The 16,227-nt window shown below is 34.7% G+C and overlaps 2 protein-coding genes across 2 annotated transcripts; one reads left to right on the top strand and one right to left on the bottom strand.

The window, feature by feature from the left end:
• Positions 1-3,998: 3,998 nt before the first annotated feature.
• On the bottom strand, positions 3,999-13,187 carry LOC111201524 (beta-glucosidase 45-like). Its single transcript, XM_048746294.1, has 12 exons — positions 8,231-13,187; positions 8,009-8,078; positions 7,661-7,719; positions 7,509-7,584; positions 5,944-6,018; positions 5,781-5,868; positions 5,455-5,707; positions 5,251-5,366; positions 4,865-5,123; positions 4,689-4,791; positions 4,490-4,598; positions 3,999-4,358 (listed from the first exon to the last, which is right to left on the bottom strand). Exons 1-12 carry the CDS (start codon positions 8,384-8,386, stop codon positions 4,172-4,174), a joined length of 1,551 nt encoding a protein of 516 aa, XP_048602251.1. The 5' UTR covers positions 8,387-13,187; the 3' UTR covers positions 3,999-4,171.
• LOC111201770 lies at positions 9,854-10,581 on the top strand. Its single transcript, XM_022694077.2, has 2 exons — positions 9,854-10,150; positions 10,192-10,581. The coding sequence occupies exons 1-2, from the start codon at positions 9,854-9,856 to the stop codon at positions 10,579-10,581; spliced, it is 687 nt and encodes a 228-aa protein (XP_022549798.1).
• Positions 13,188-16,227: the final 3,040 nt, after the last annotated feature.

Raw genomic sequence — 16,227 nt, 5'->3', positions numbered from 1 at the left:
GAGCGGTTTGAGCGATTGTTGCAAAACGCCAACAACCGCTACCAGCCGCAAAAGCTGCGTTTGCGGGTGGTAGCGGGAAAACCAGTCATACCCTTAATAGAGAAACTTTTGATCTTTTTATTTCTACTATTTACATACTCTCGTACTCTTGATTTATTGTTTTCTCTCCAAAATCAAATTTTGAATTTAAAAATATTAGATATAATAATCAGTGTACAGTTTGGCCAAGTTCTAACCTTTTACAAAATTCTATAATTTTACAATGTTCTACAGTTTTATCAAGTAGTGCAGTTTTCCAAGCTTTACATTTTATCAAGTTTTAAAATTTTACCGAGTTGTACTAAAACGATTTTACGACTTGGCAAAACTTTGTACTATCTATACCAAATTGTACTATTGTCAAGGCACAGCTTGGTAAAATTAGGACAACAAGTTTTATAGTTTTACAAAATTGTACTTAAATGATTGTACAACTTGGTAAAACTAATATGCATATTAGTGTCATTTGCATAATATAGTATTTTAAATACTTTGTTTTAGTAAAATTGGTTTGAAACCGATTATATCTTGTAAGATTTTGACATATGAAGTACATAGAGAAAACTAAAGATTTTTCCACATTAAAAATATTAGCGATAATAATTATAATGACACATTAGTAATACCAAGACGAACTTATTTCCAATCTAAGGTAAATAACTGATAATGACTAATCCCTCAATCCAAATATCGAAGTAGTATAAAGAGTATCAATCAAATCCTAAATCATTTGTTCAAAAATGCGAATACAAATCAAATGCTTAATCTAAGTGCAATCAGTATAGTGAAGTGATATGAACAAAATAACAAGAGAAAGACGAGATAAATAACTGAAATTTCAATCAATAAGAGAAAATAAGACTCATGAGTATAGACATTTGACTTCAAGTGATTAAGATTCAATCTAGGTTGACAAGTTTTCAATCAAAAGGTTTCCTTAAGTCTATATCACAATTTTGTTTTTGAAACAATATCACAATTATAAACAAGTTCTTTCCCAAGATAAGAGTTCATTTGTAATCAATCATCAAACATCAGTTTTCATTGGTTTAATTCAATCAAGAAATCATTAAGAATAAATCTAATAACTATCTAAACATCCTAACATTAATTCCCATCGGTTAAGAGAGGAAAAGCAAAGTTTGTTCAGACATTTTATCAAACACCTTTTTTCGGGTGTGAAATGTCTTTGGATCTAAATTAGAGAGATCAAGAATAATCTAGAACTAATTACATTCAAAGCAAGGAAACATATAAATCTAACACTAAACACCATAGATGTTACTCAATCACTCTAATTACCCTAACCATGAATCCAACAACAGTCTACTCACTAATCTTCATAATTAACCTTGAATCCTTGATAGATTCAAGAGAAATCGTGTTAAGAAAATGAAATAAACTCAAATTTACTATAGAAAAAGGTTAGATTACTAAAGATTTAAGCTTTCACCAAAGTAGCAATGTATTTGGAGAGAAAACAAAATAAAGCCTAAAATTAGGACTAAAAAGTATTTATAAAAGTCTAAAAATGAACCGGGTCAAACTAACAAACCTGAGTTGAACCACTAAAACTTGAGTCTTTTCGTTTGTAGCGACTTGGTCATCCCGCTACAAGTAGGTCGCTAGGACACTTAGGTCGGTATGATACTTAGGTCGCTAGAAAACTTAGTAGTGTGGGGATTCCTGGGGACCCTAGCGACCTCACATGGTTGCTATGCATGTCGCTAGGTCTTCACGTTTTTTTGTCCTAGCGACCAAGTCAAGTCGCTATGACCATGTCGCTAGGACACTTAGCCATTTTCAGCCATTTTCGTGCAGTCTTCTTGTAACGACCTTGCCTAGTCGCTACAAATGTCGCTAGGTGCACCCGCAAAACGTCCTAGCGACTCCTTATGGTCGCTAGACTGAGGTCACCAAGACACTTCAGCTGAGAAAAAGGTCTGCGTTCTAATCTTCACTCTTTTTACTTCAAAACCCCTCAAATGTCTTCAAAATCACCAACAAGGATTCCCAACACATGATAAAGCATGGACAACCTAAATATGCCTAAATTGTAGTCTAGATGATCATTATATACACAAAATGAATGATTAAAACCATGAAATGCACAAGGTATCAATAACTTGTCGTTCCCGTACTCACACTAGCATGCAAATTTCTAATACCCTTTTACAATGCCACAACAACAGTTCTCATAATTTAGATAGATTTTCTCCATTAATTGTCTTTGTTGATTTGTCTAGTGTCATCTTCCGTGAATCCACAATGAAAAAAATTGAATTGCAAAACGACACAAACCTTAATCAACTGGAAACTCAAAACACCAAAAACTCAAATTTAAGAAAATTACGACTGACTAAAGAGACGAGAAACATGTGTAAAATACAGTCTTATGAGATGACTCCTGGGATATTTGGACTTACTCTAACTTTTGACATGTAACTAAGGGATTTTCAAGTTTTGGTTCAGTTTTGGTTTGCTCTTTTTTGTTTACAGTTATTTTAGGTATATCGATATATGAATTATTCGTGTATTTTTAAAATTCGATTCTATTTGGTTTAATTATGGTAAAATATAGGGAAACAGCTAATACTCTGAAAACATCTGGATCCAATTACGATCTGATTTGATTATGGTTTACTTCGGGGTTTAAAGTAATTTTGATATTCTGGATAAAAACATCGAATAATTTGATTATTCAGATAAAATATTAGGTAATTTGGATTGTCCGGATAAAGTATCAAATAAGTTAAATTTTTCATAATAAAATATTAGGTAAAAAGAATAATCTAATATAATTTGGCTAAAGACATTCAAGTATTCTGTTTTTTAGGCATGAATTTTTTTTTTTGAAATATTAGATATCTATAAACACAAAGTTTTTGGTTTACAAATTCTATTTTCAGAAAATTTTCTATGTTAAAACTAAATATAACTAATATTTTTGTTTGGGGAGGTTGAGACGGGATGAGTGGTGCTTAGAATGGTGATATGATCAGAGGTGATATGATTGAAGTGGTGATAAACCAGAGAACTTTACCATTTGTTTTATTTCATTATATCAACTAACAAAATCCATTACTGCTCCACTAGAGATTGAGATGAATTGATGATATTTAGAGCGGTGAACTGTGCTAGTAGTCCGTTTCCTTCTCAAATTATACGATTCTTCTAGATTATTAAATCAATTATTAAGCGACTTTTATCAAGTGGCAAATTGTGAATGTTGTTGCTACTCCACCAGATATTTCCCCTCTTCTAAAAATCGGCCGTCTAGCTGCCTGGACGTTACCCGTCACTCTTCCGCCCCGATTTATGCCAAATCGGTTAAAAAAATCGGATATCCAATTTTCTCCGCCTAGACCGCCTAAATGATCGCCTAGCCGCTTAGACGGCCGCCTAATCTATTTTTTTTTAATAATATTTTTATTTATTTATTTGATCTAAAATTTTATAAATATCATTTATATTCCGAATTTTGATTAAAATTACACTATATTAAGTTTATATATTCTATTTGTGTGTGTTTATACAATTTTAAACATGAAAATGTATTAATGTTATACACAATTAAAGATTAACATGTTTTATAACATACTAACTGTTTAAAAATTCCGTCCCGCATAATTTCCGATTAATCCCCGATTTTCTCTTTAGGCGCTATAGGCCCAACCCGACCATTCGATTAGCGCCTAGCGCGTCCCCGAACAGGGGATATTTCATAGCTTCCTTTCTATTTTTTTTTTGTCCGGAGAAGATTTTGTAGTTGTGATAGCTGAGAAAGGAGAGAAATGACGCAATTGTTGAAGATTCACGTGTGGAATTGTCACAGACTCGCACAGTTCCACGATGCACATGTGGACATGAACTTTATGCCTTTTTTTGGTTGTCAGTGGCCCAAAACTCCATTTATCATCATTATAAAAAGAAAAAATAATAATGATGAACATTTCTTGTCAGTTTTTCCTCCCAATTATTATTGTAATTTGGAGATTTATGATATAGTACATGAAAAATATTAGTTGGTGAGAAAGAAACCGCAGCTGTGACACCAGTCTGCTCAATTAGTACCACAAGATGGCAATGAGCTTCTTGCTGTACATAAGCTAAAAACACCAGACATTTATGGCTAATAATATTTTCTTCTAATATGCTCTCCAATATAGTTTTTATACCATGAAGCTGAAAGTTTCGGTGTTCTTTTGAGACTTGTATAATCCACGTGGAATAGCCCAAATCTAAGCTTGTATCCATACAACCACTCAAAGTTATCTAATAGTGACCATGCGAAATAGCCCTTCACATTTGCTCCATCTCTACACAAATTTCACAAAAGAGTTATTGTACTAATAGATTATGTATTATATATCTATGAAAATATCAGTTTGATATATAGATCAAAAAAATCAAAGGTTAACTAAATAAATCATATTAATAGTCTCTATACCTCATTGCTGACTGCAAAGCATCCAAGTATCCACTCATGTATTGTATCCTTTTTGTGTCATTTAGAAGTTCTGTTAGTGTTGTCTCGGGTTTTTGCAGGTCTCCAAAACCTGCAAATATCAATTCCAAATGGGTCAATATACATTGAAAACAAATATGAAACATGACCCGAAAATTGGTTAAATCTTGAGGTCTTGTACCATTTTCGGTTATGAACATCGGTATGTTGTGGTACCTATTTTTTAGGTAGTTCAATGTCTTTCGGAACCCTTCAGGATGAATATGCTGCCAGTTTACATCCGTCTATCACAATAAACAAAAATTGAAGGAAATTTCAAAGTACAAAATTAGAAAAATGATTCAAAATTGTGCTTACAAGTTCTCCGATGGAAACATTGCCTTTTCGGTCTAACTTCAGTGCAAATCCTTGTGCTTTAGAAGCTCCATCTCCAGCATTACAAGTTGTGAACAAGCAATCTTGAATGAAGTAACTTGTATAGTGATTAATGCCAATAAAATCTAATCTTAACTGTTTTAGGTTCTCCACTTCCTTCCTAGAAAACCGTGGCAAGGCCGATCCAAGTACATTCACCATTTCTTTTGGATATTTCCCATATATAATTGGATCTAAAATCCTGATATATATTGTAGCATGTAAGGTATATATATATATAAAAGAAAATATAGTATTTCAATTACATATATATATATATATATATATCTATGTGAATTTTAGATCATCGTAATCATAATAGAACATACCAATTGGAATAAAAAGATTGAGCTCTCTCTGCAGCTTCTCTATCTGCAATGGAATCGCTAATGGGTTCAAACCATGATGTTTGCACCACAATGCCAATGATCCCCCTTTGTTTTACCTTAAATCGTGTCACACTTACTATCAGTATTAGTCCAAAATAACAATTAAGATTATATACATATCATATTGACTGGTACATTAGTTACCTGATATTTACTCCGATAAATGTGAACCGCCTTTGCGTGTGCGAGGATCATGTTATGCGCAGCTATGAATGGTTCCCTTTCCGAGTTCCCCTGACTACAGTTTCCATACGGTAAGGAGCAGCGGGACGGTGGAAAGGTGCCTTTTAGATGGGTGAGGATTATTTGTTGGTTTGGTTCGTTTAATGTTGTCCAATGTTTAACTCGGTCACCAAAATGTTTAAAACATATATCAGCCAAGTACCCAAAATCATTCCTACAAAACGGAACGTGCAACTTGAGAATATTAATATTTGATTATTTGTTAGAGATTTCATTAAGCCACTTACTGCATCTCCGGGCTTAACCAACTTTGAAACCGGTTCTCAAGTTCTTGAGGGTAGTCCAAATGGTTCAGTGTCACAAATGGTTTAATCCCTGGATACATTTAATCAATGTTTATCATATTTTGTATTTTCATTAGTTCAAATAAGTAACAATTATAGTTATTACCTCTACTAATGAGAGCATCGATTAATCTGTTGTAATACTTTATTCCCGAATAATTAATGCCTCCAAATCTTCCTCCTGTCTCGCAGATAACAAACCTTTTGTTTTATAGTAGTACTAACTGTTTTCGTCATGTCGGTAATCGTTGAATATATAATTATGAACCGAATTGAGTAATGGTAGACCAACTAATTCAGTGATTAACTAATTATACTCCCTCCGTTTCATATTAAATGTCGTTTTAGAGAATTTTTTTCATTACAACATAAATGTCGTTTTCGATTTTCAATGCAAAATTTATTAATTATATGCAAAATTTATTTTTCTATTGGTTGAAATATGGTTAGGTGTATAGGTAATAGTGTTTTTTATAGGAAATGTACAAAATTAATTGTTTCTTTAATCCGTGTGCCGAAACTTAAAACGACACTTATAATGAAACATAAGAAGTATGAGTTTATTTTGATTAAGTGGGGGGGGGGGGGGAGTTATTGGGAGATGAATTTGTGTAGAGTTTGTGAATTTTGAGAATTGATAGATTTAAAAAAGTTACGTGGATTGTGAAAATTTATATATATTGACTTATGCAATTTGATCATAACCTTTTTAGATTGATATAGATTTTCATGAATTTTTATTACCTCTTTTCTATTATTTTTTTGTAAAATAAATACAGAATATATTTGTTTTCTAAATCATATAGCATGATTATTTATTTTTTGCTTTCAAATTAAAAAAAAATAATACTGATACATACAAAATAGAACAATTTTCTTAAATAGCCATTTTAAAAGATTTTGTCACAAAAAGAGCATTAAAAAAATGACTGAAAGAAGTTTCATTAAAAATATAAAAGACTATTTTACCCCTTACGGTATATATGTATAAGTAATAAAAAATAAAAAGTTGTTTTTATATTTTTTTTTTAAATTAGAACATTTTTATAATTTTTATAATATTTCTATTTTATAAAAAAAAAATATTTTTTTCAAATTTTCTTTTTGAAATTGGAAAATGTTCTTAGAAACTATTTTTTTTAAAAGTATTTTAACATTATTAAGATTTGTAAATGTAATTATTATTATTTATATTAAAAAAATATATAATATTTTTAAAAATAATTATATATTCAAAAATGTAAAAGTATATAAATGTAACGAATTATAGTTTTGAGCATATAATTTGGATTTAAGGTGCAATAGATATTTGGTAAGAATAATTATTTTGTTTTCTAGTGTTTTTATCACAAGGATTTTGAAAATCACATGGATACATATGATATTTTGAAAGTTGAGTCTTATGAGTAAAAATGAATAGAATTCATCTCCCAATAACACTAGATTTAGGTAGAATTAGAGAATCAATAATAACTAAACTTTTTGAATAACAAAAAATTTGAATGGATTTTGAAAATTCTTAAACACTTTTGAAATCCAAAAACCAATAACAATGGATTCTTAAAATTCACAAACTCTACACAAATTCATCTCCCAATAACCTCCCCTCCCCCTCCCAATAACCTCCCCCCCCCCCCCCCCCCCCCCCCCGAAGAAAAATGAAGTTCTTACGTGGTAAGACTCTAGACCATGAAATTGAAAATCTGTAACCGTTGACCCCAAGGGAAGTCATTAACTGGATGTCCTCCTGTAACCATATTAGACAATTTAATATGAAACACGTTTTAAATTAGAAAATAATGTTATTTAGAGATCTGTTTGACCTTAAATCGATGATATTGATCCACAGCCATGTCTCCATTGTTCTCATCACGTATTTTTCCTGGAATAAATTGACATTGTCAACATAATATAACTAATATTGATATCCATACATATGTAGTGTATTATATAGCTCCGAATACCTCTGTAAACATACATATATATATATATATTATATTTATAATATATACTTCATATAAGTTAAAACGCGAATAAGTTTAACCCTTTGACAAAAAAAGTTAACTTTAATTTTTATAAGAACAATTGAAAATTGGACTGTTTAAAGATGTTGATGTTTATCTCATATCGTATAACATATATATCGAATCAAGTCAGGGATCAATACATACCAGGGTTTTCATGTGTAAATATATCCCAGTTGTTCAATCCTTTCCCCTCGGTCAAGAACGCGCCTTCATACTATTCACATCAAATAATAATCAAAAAGTCATTAAGTTTATTTGATATTTGTTTTCTTCTAAACGAGAAGAACGTATGATCACAAAAGATATCAACAAGAAAAAAGATTTGTTCAACAAAAAAAAAAAAATCAACAAGAAAAAAGGAAGTACCTGGTAAGCAGAAGACGCAGTGCCAAAAAGGAAATCAGAAGGAAATGGAGATGAGTCTTGTAATATATTTTGTGAAGAATTTTGATAGAGACAAGAACTAGACAAGATTAAGCTTTGTAATATGATGATAAATACGAAAATGGGTAGATTGTTCATTTTGTCTGGTTTCCCGGGTTTGTGTTTTTGTCTTATCAGCTTTGGTGGTGTGGTCTTTTGTGTATATGTACTATATTTATATTAATAAGATATTAATTAAAATTAAAATTATCCATTCGGAATTGTGAATTAATTTATAGGCTAGTTTTATTTCTTATATTGGGAATTGATGATTTAACAATAAAGAAATAACTCTCACCTCGAAGAGAAATAATCAACTACGGAGACCTTAGGAATTGATCAACCACTCAATTAAATATACTCTTTGAACGAGTTGTGTGTATACATATAAGTAATCTAAGAAATTTAGTTGATCGCCATCCAAATGTAAACCAAACCAAGTATATATAAATAAGCTTCTACATAATGTAAAACAAGTAAACACCCCAAGTTCATTTTTATTTTTTACGCATGTAAGACCAACCGAGTTACACGCCAGAAGACCCACTCTTAGAGGTCTTTCAAGAATTTTTTTTCAGTTTGGAGAATCAGTCACGTTATTCTTTGTTCCCCCTCAAAATATGAGGGAAGCCATGACATAATTTGTTGATTAATTAATAAAACTGACAACGAGACACCAAAAACAAGAATTGAAAACATGCAAGGAAGTTTCTCTCTCTGGAAGATCCTCTCTAGAGCTCTGTTTCTCTTTCGTCGTTCCCAATACCAGAAAGAGCTTTAGATCAAATCCGTTCTCTTAAAGTTATCTCTACCATCTTCCCTTCCATTTCATCTTTCCCTTCTGTATTCAATTGCTATTCTTTTTTACCATGTTTTCTGAAATGGACAGAGCTTTATTGGCTTTATTTCTCAAAGATGATGACGACTCTCCTTTCAATCTCCCAAATCTCCCTCGGTATTACACCACAGAAAGAAACGCATGCAGCCTCATCAGAAGATTTTTCAACCCAGAATTTCAAAAAATTGCAAAATTCATTCTGGATATGCCTAGAAAAATGACAAAAGGTCAATCGAATCAGGGGTTTTGCATTAACTAAAGAAAGGTTTCAGTTTGTGTTCATGCATGAACATGATATTCAAGAGATCCTTGACAAAGGCATTCAGACCTTTGATGATTGGGGTCTCGCGATTGAAAGATGAGTATAGCGTCCTTCTCCAGGATATCTTCATTTTGTATCTCTCTGGGTTCGGATAAGCAACATTCCTGTCAATCACTATACCAAGCCTGCAATCTCAGATCTGGGGGTCTTTGTTGGTCATGTTGAAGAAGTAGCCTTCGATCCAGAGAAGTCTTAACGACATGACTATGTACGAGTCAAGATCCGATTCGATGTATCTAAACCTCTGAGAACTATAAACCTTTTTGGTGGAGAACAAACCACAATTCTCTACTACTATGAAAAAGTTCAGAAGCGGTGCTATCATTGCCAAAGATTAACACATGCAAAGGAAAGATGCCCCTTTATCAACAACTCTCATGGTATTTCTGGTCAACCCTCGACATGCATGTCCATCTCTCAGATCTCTCAACCTCCAAAGGTTATTTCAGAAAAAGATCCTCTGTTTGGTGTACTAAATGAAGACCAAGTTGGTATTAATCCTCTTTCTGGCCGTCCCCGAATTGCTCTAGAGGTTCTTGAGGAAATGCAAAACTATCTGCTTGCTTCTAGTAATGAAGATAGATTGGTCAGGGAACAAAGGGTGATATCCTCAGTTAAAGAAGCAAAACAAAATCCCATCACTCAGAAGTCTGTCCTTCAAGTCATCCCCCCTCCAGCGTTTACTAAGGACTTAAAGGGAAGGGCATTGTCTTTAACTTTGATAAAGATGATCTAGCGCGCCAGTCTCAGCTCTCCAATTCTCAACCTAAGTTAACGGCGTCAGCGTTCTCAGAAGGACATGCCATGATCAACCCATCTACTAATGTCCTATGTAGACTGACTTTTCAAGGCTCTCAAAGCTCAACGTTTCATCTGACAAGCTATCCTGTAATCTTCTCAGCTCAGGCTCCTGTTCTTAAAGAAAAAGCTAAGAGGCAACCTGGAAGATATCGTAAAATCTCCAAACCTCAGAAGAAATCTCAAGTGGTACCAGATGACAAAGGCGTTCAACCTCAACCTGTTGGAGGTTCACAGAAGAAAAGAAAAGCAGAAGATGATATGGCAGGTGCATCCAAGGCTTCTAGGAGCAATGCATCAAAGATGGTCCCATATGAGGGACCGTCCAACGTCTAAATGAGCATCATTAGTTGGAACTGTCGGGGACTGGGTCGTCCTCATGACCTGACAATCAGCGTCTCAAGGACCTACGTTGTACGTACTTCCCTGAGATACTCTTTCTTATGGAAACTATGAATGCTCGTAATAAATTAGTAGATCTTCAAGCTTGGCTAGGATATGATCGTCTGTACACTGTTGACCCTGTAAATATTGGTGGAGGTCTGGCTCTTTTTTGGAAAAACAGTGTAGAAGTAACCTTTTTGTGTGCAGACAAAAATATCCTAGATGTAAATATTTTATATGAAGATAAGCAGTTTAATTTGTCTTGCGTCTATGGTCATCCTCATATTAGATTCATACACATTATTTGGGAACGGTTATCTCGTTTTGGAGTAAGCAGGAAGAATAGTTGGTGTATGGTCGAAGATTTTAATGAAATACTTAACAACTCGGAAAAGATTGGAGATCCTAGAAGAAGTGATGCTTCCTTTTCTTCCTTCTCAGATATGTTGGATGTTTGTGGTATGTCTGAACTTCCTGGAACTGGAAATGGCTTCACGTGGGGAGGTAGAAGGGGTGATCTTTGGATCCAAAGGAAACTAGACCGTGCTTTTGGTAACAGAGAATGGTTCAATCACTTCCCCGCTTCAAATCAAGCTTTCTTAGCAAAAAGAGGTTCTGATCATCGGCCAGTTCTGATCAAGCTTTTGTCTTCTCAAGATACATATTGAGGTTCATTTACTTTTGATAAGAGAATGTTTAATAAGCCTCTGGTTAAAGAATCTATTCTTCAAGCTTGGAATGGTCCAATTTCTTCCCAACTTCTGATGCGGGAACTTTCTGTAGCTTCCCGCATCAGAAGTTGTAGAAAAGCTTTAAGTCAGTGGAAAAAGGTTAATAAGGCGAATTCTAAGGAAATGATCATTATTCTACAAGATGAACTTGAAGCTGCGCAATCGTCTAAGGATCCTTCCTCTTCTAAAATCCATAGACTTACGAGATCCCTTTTATTGGGATATATGGATGAAGAAAATTTTTGGAAGCAGAAAAGTAAAGATGACTGGATCCTTTATGGCGACGGAAATACTAAATTTTTCATGCAGCAGTTAGAGTCTCTAGAGAAAGGAATGAAGTAGTTAAACTCTTTGATAAAAATGGTGTTGCTCATAGGTCAGAAGCTTCTAAGGGCCAGATTGCGACTCAGTACTTTAAAGACCTTTCCACATCTTCTAACTCAGAAGATTATATATCTTTACTTAGAGGTCTTCCATATCAAGTCACAGATAGTATGAACCATCTTCTCGTTAGAATGGTTACTCCTGGAGAAGTTAAAGATGCGATTTTCTCAATCAAGTCAGACAGTGCTCCAGGAGCTGATGGGATGTCGGGATTTTTCTTTCAGTCTTATTGGGATACAGTTGGAGATCAACTCACCAAAGAGGTTCAAAGTTTTTTTGAAACAAGCATTATGCCATCAGATTGGAACTTCACTCAACTGGTGTTGATTCCCAAGATGACAAATGCTACCTTGATGTCTGACCTGCGTCCTATTAGTCTTTGTTCTGTAATGTACAAAACTATCTCGAGGATATTAGCCTCAAGACTCAAGCCGCTCCTGTATGATATTGTATCTCCTACTCAGTCTGCTTTTGTGTCTGATCGGCTGATATCGGACAATATTATTATGGCTCATGAAGCAGTTCACAGTCTCCGAACTCACGACTTCATTTCCAAGAACTTCATGGCTGCTAAGACTGATATGTCGAAAGCATTTGATAGAGTAGAATGAAACTATCTGAAAGCTCTCCTTCTCTCTCTAGGTTTCCATTCCATTTGGGTTTCTTGGGTCATGGAATGTATTTCGACGGTGAAGTATACAATCCTAATAAACGGCCAGCCTCATGGCTTCATCTCTCCAGAGCGTGGACTGCGTTAGGGAGATCCCATCTCTCCCTTTATCTTTGCTCTATGTGCTGAAGGTCTCTCGTTCTTAATCTATAAAGCTTCAGAAGAAGGTTATTTGCAAGGAATTCAATTCTCTAACGATGGTCCTTCTATTCATCACTTGTTTTTTTGCGGACGATAGTCTGTTTCTCTTCAATGCTAATGTTTCTCAATGTGAAGCCTTTCAAGAGATTCTCAAGAAGTATGAAGAAGCTACATGACATGTTATAAACTTGGATAAATCATCTCTTGCCTTTGGAAGCAAAATAGAACCGGAGATTAAGGAACAGATTCAGAACACTCTAGGAATTTTCTCTGAAGGAGGAGCAGGAACATATCTTTGTCTGCATGAATGTTTTAGTGGATCAAAAGTCAAACTTCTAAGCTACATTCAGGAAAAAATGAAAGGGAGGATGTCAGCCTGGTACACTAAGTTTCTGTCTCAAGCTGGTAAGGATATCATCTTGAAGTCAGTTGCTCTAGCTATGCCCATTCATGCAATGAGTTGTTTCAAGTTGCCTAAAACAACCTACAAGAACCTTACCTCTGCTATGGCTAATTTTTGGTGGAATTCTACTGAAGATAAAGCCAAAATACACTGGATCAGTTGGGATAAACTCTGCATTTCTAAAGATTTGGGAGGCATGGGTTTCAAAGATATTGAAATCTTTAAACATGCTCTTCTGGCCAAGCAATCCTGGAGAATTCTTTCCTCTCCATCTTCTCTTCTAAGTCGTTTTTGAAGAGTAGATATTTTCCTGATGGCCTTTTCTTATCAGCTTCGCTTGGTTCTCGGCCTTCTTTTGCATGGAGAAGCCTTCTCCATGGTAGACAACTCTTGTTTAAAGGGTTAAGACATTCAATAGGCAATGGTATGTCTACTTTCGTTTGGTCTTCCCCCTGGCAAGTTGATGGAGATAGAATGAGGATTCTTCCTATGAAGAATTCACTGATTAATCTGAATCTTAAAGTGGGTCATTTTTTGCTAGAGAATTCTTATGGTTGGAATCAAGATATGCTAGGAGAGCTTTTTTACCCTCAAGACATAAACATCATTCTCAAAATCAAACCAATACATTCCTCTCAAGACTTTTTCTCTTGGAATCATACTCGATCAGGTGAATATACCGTGAAGTCAGGCTATTGGCTAGCAGAAAGGCAGGCTCATAAAGATGCTATTGCTCTAGGGGAAGCCTTACCTTCTCTGAATGGTATTAAAAAATGTATATGGTCTCTAGATACTGTACCAAAGATCAAAATATTTCTCTGGAAAGTTGTTAGTGGTGCATTGCCTGTGGCTGACAACCTGATTCACGGAGGTATGAAAATGAATTATCGTTGTCAAATCTGTGGTTTGGAAGGTGAATCTGTAAATCATGTTCTATTCGATTGTACCATTGCTAAGCAAACTTGGGCTCTTAGTAATTTTCCTCTGCCGCCTAATGGATTTGATCATTCCTCTGTCTACTCCAACATATACTTTGTTCTAAAGACAAGGAAGAATCTACTCATTCCAGATAACATCAGAAGAAGTGGAGCTTGGATTCTATGGTCAATCTGGAAAAATAGGAATGCTTTCTTCTTTGAAGGTAAACTGGCGCTAGGTCCATCCTTCATTAATGGCATTTACAAAGAAGTTGATCACTGGTTTTTCATCAAGTCTATGGAGGAACAAGAAAAAACTATTGACTTAGAAAAGAAAAAGAGGATTATATTTGGTTAGAAACCACCTCCTATTTCTTGGTTTAAATGTGATATTGGTTTTGCTTGGGAAAAGGTTAGAAACCAAAGTGGAGCTTCGTGGTTACTTCGTAACAGGGAAGGAAAAGTTCTACTTCATGGAAGAAGATCTTTTGCTGGAATTTTTTGTAAGTTAGATGCCTTCATGGAAAGTTGGTTATGGGCAATTGAATGTCAGAAGACTCTTCACTTCAATCAGATTATCTTTGCCATTGCCTCGGAGGATCATGATATGATTAATACTATCAATAAGCCCTCTGCTTGGCCGTCTCTCCGGTTCTATTCATATCAGATCTTGCCAAAGCTAAATGAATTTGCAGACTGGAAGGCTCAATATCACTCCCATCATCACATCAAAGGAGCAAAGCTTATTGCATTCAGTGTTATCAAAGAGGACTTCTATCAATCATATATTGCAAAGGGTCATCCATGTTGACTTAATCACCTCTTTAGTTAGGTCTTTACATCAGTTCTTATCTCTTTTGGTTTCTATCTGATTGTATATGATATTTGCAGAACTTGGATTACCCTATCTTATGGAAATTCTAGTGTTTAAAAAAAGAGACACCAAAAACAATCTCCATCAACTAGGCACTGTAGCAACTCCTGCTATAAATTTTAGATAGCAATTTATTTTATTTTCAATACATATATTAATAATCTACAAACAACGGTAGATGGCTTTAATTATTTATGCAGAAGACCCATTATTAAAGTTTATTATAGTGCGGTGTGTTTCAGCTTGAATTAGTAGTAGATTAGAAAAACTTCATAATTTGGTGAATGTAAAAAGAGCGTGAAAGGATGGAGTATTGGGGTACTCGAGATAAATACTATGTCTTAAAGATAAGTTTTAGGTTAGCTTTAGATGAGTTTTATATTCCTTTTGTGCTAAGGGTTTAGTCTCGTTGATAAGGACTAAGGCCTCTTGGATAATTCCAACTTTTAACGTATTATTAGATGTTTAATATGTTAAGATAAACACAATAAGAAAACCTAGGAAAAGAAAGTTTTTATTTAGGTTAAATTTATGTTTTTCATATCCCACATGTTAAAGGAAATTGTCTTTCATATAAATAGAGATCTTATGGAGAAGTGTTCCATAAGAGATCTAAGAGAAACATTGAGAGCTTTAGTTTTGAGTAGTTTCTAAAGCTAATAAAGAATTCTAGAGATCTTTGAGATTTGAATTGGTATTAGAGCCTCAGGTTGGAAACTCGATCTAAGCTTAAGTTGTAGCTTAAGATCCTGGTGCTTGTGAACAAGAGATCATGAAGGCAGGATGGCTGACGTGACTAGGGCTTGACGCACGAAGGACTTTGGATCTACATCCATCCAATGTCCGATGTTGTCATCGACAAACTACACAGTTTGGTCGATGAGGATGAAGGTTCTACTTTGTGTTCATGAAGTGTGGGACACGATCGAACCCGGTTCAGATGATCAAAAGAAGAACGATGTTGCGATAGCTCTTTTGTTTCAATATGTTCCCGAGACATTGATTCTCCAGGTGGGAGAACAAACCGCATCAAAAGAGATCTGGAACACCATCAAGTCACGACACCTAGGAGCTGATCGTGTAAGGGAGGCGAGACTTCAGACGTTGATGACGGAGTTTGATAGGTTGAAGATGGATGATGCAGATACGGTCGATGACTTCACGGGGAAGATATCGGGCCTATCATCCAAAGCAACCTCTTTGGGAGAAAACATAGAAGAATCCAAGATGGTCAAAAAGTTCTTGAAGGGTCTTCCGAGACACAAGTACATCCAGATCGTAGCATCGCTTGAGCAATTCTTAGACCTAAACTCGACGGGTTTCGAGGACAAAGTTGGAAGGCTTAGCATACGAGGAGCATGTAGGAGAAGAAATTCAGAAAGAAGACCAAGGAAAGCTGATGTTTTCGAACAATGAAGAGCATAGTCAGAGGGGTTATGACAATTCCCGTGGTAGAGGAAGAGGACGGAACGGTAGAG

Source organism: Brassica napus, chromosome C1 (genome assembly GCF_020379485.1).
Source record: "Brassica napus cultivar Da-Ae chromosome C1, Da-Ae, whole genome shotgun sequence".
NCBI lineage: Eukaryota > Viridiplantae > Streptophyta > Magnoliopsida > Brassicales > Brassicaceae > Brassica > Brassica napus.
This window is presented reverse-complemented; position numbering and strand designations above follow the sequence as displayed.

What these genes read in the sequence shown, in the direction of transcription:
- LOC111201770 (XM_022694077.2), top strand. Translation starts at nt 9,854, where the DNA reads ATGTCCATCTCTCAGATCTCTCAACCTCCAAAGGTTATTTCAGAAAAA. An exon ending in CTAAGGACTTAAAGGGAAGG is followed by an intron (nt 10,151 to 10,191) that starts GCATTGTCTTTA and finishes CTAGCGCGCCAG; the next exon opens with TCTCAGCTCTCCAATTCTCA.
- LOC111201524 (XM_048746294.1), bottom strand. Translation starts at nt 8,386, where the DNA reads ATGAACAATCTACCCATTTTCGTATTTATCATCATATTACAAAGCTTA. An exon ending in CTGCGTCTTCTGCTTACCAG is followed by an intron (nt 8,079 to 8,230) that starts GTACTTCCTTTT and finishes TGATGTGAATAG; the next exon opens with TATGAAGGCGCGTTCTTGAC. An exon ending in GCTTTGCAGTCAGCAATGAG is followed by an intron (nt 4,359 to 4,489) that starts GTATAGAGACTA and finishes AAATTTGTGTAG; the next exon opens with AGATGGAGCAAATGTGAAGG.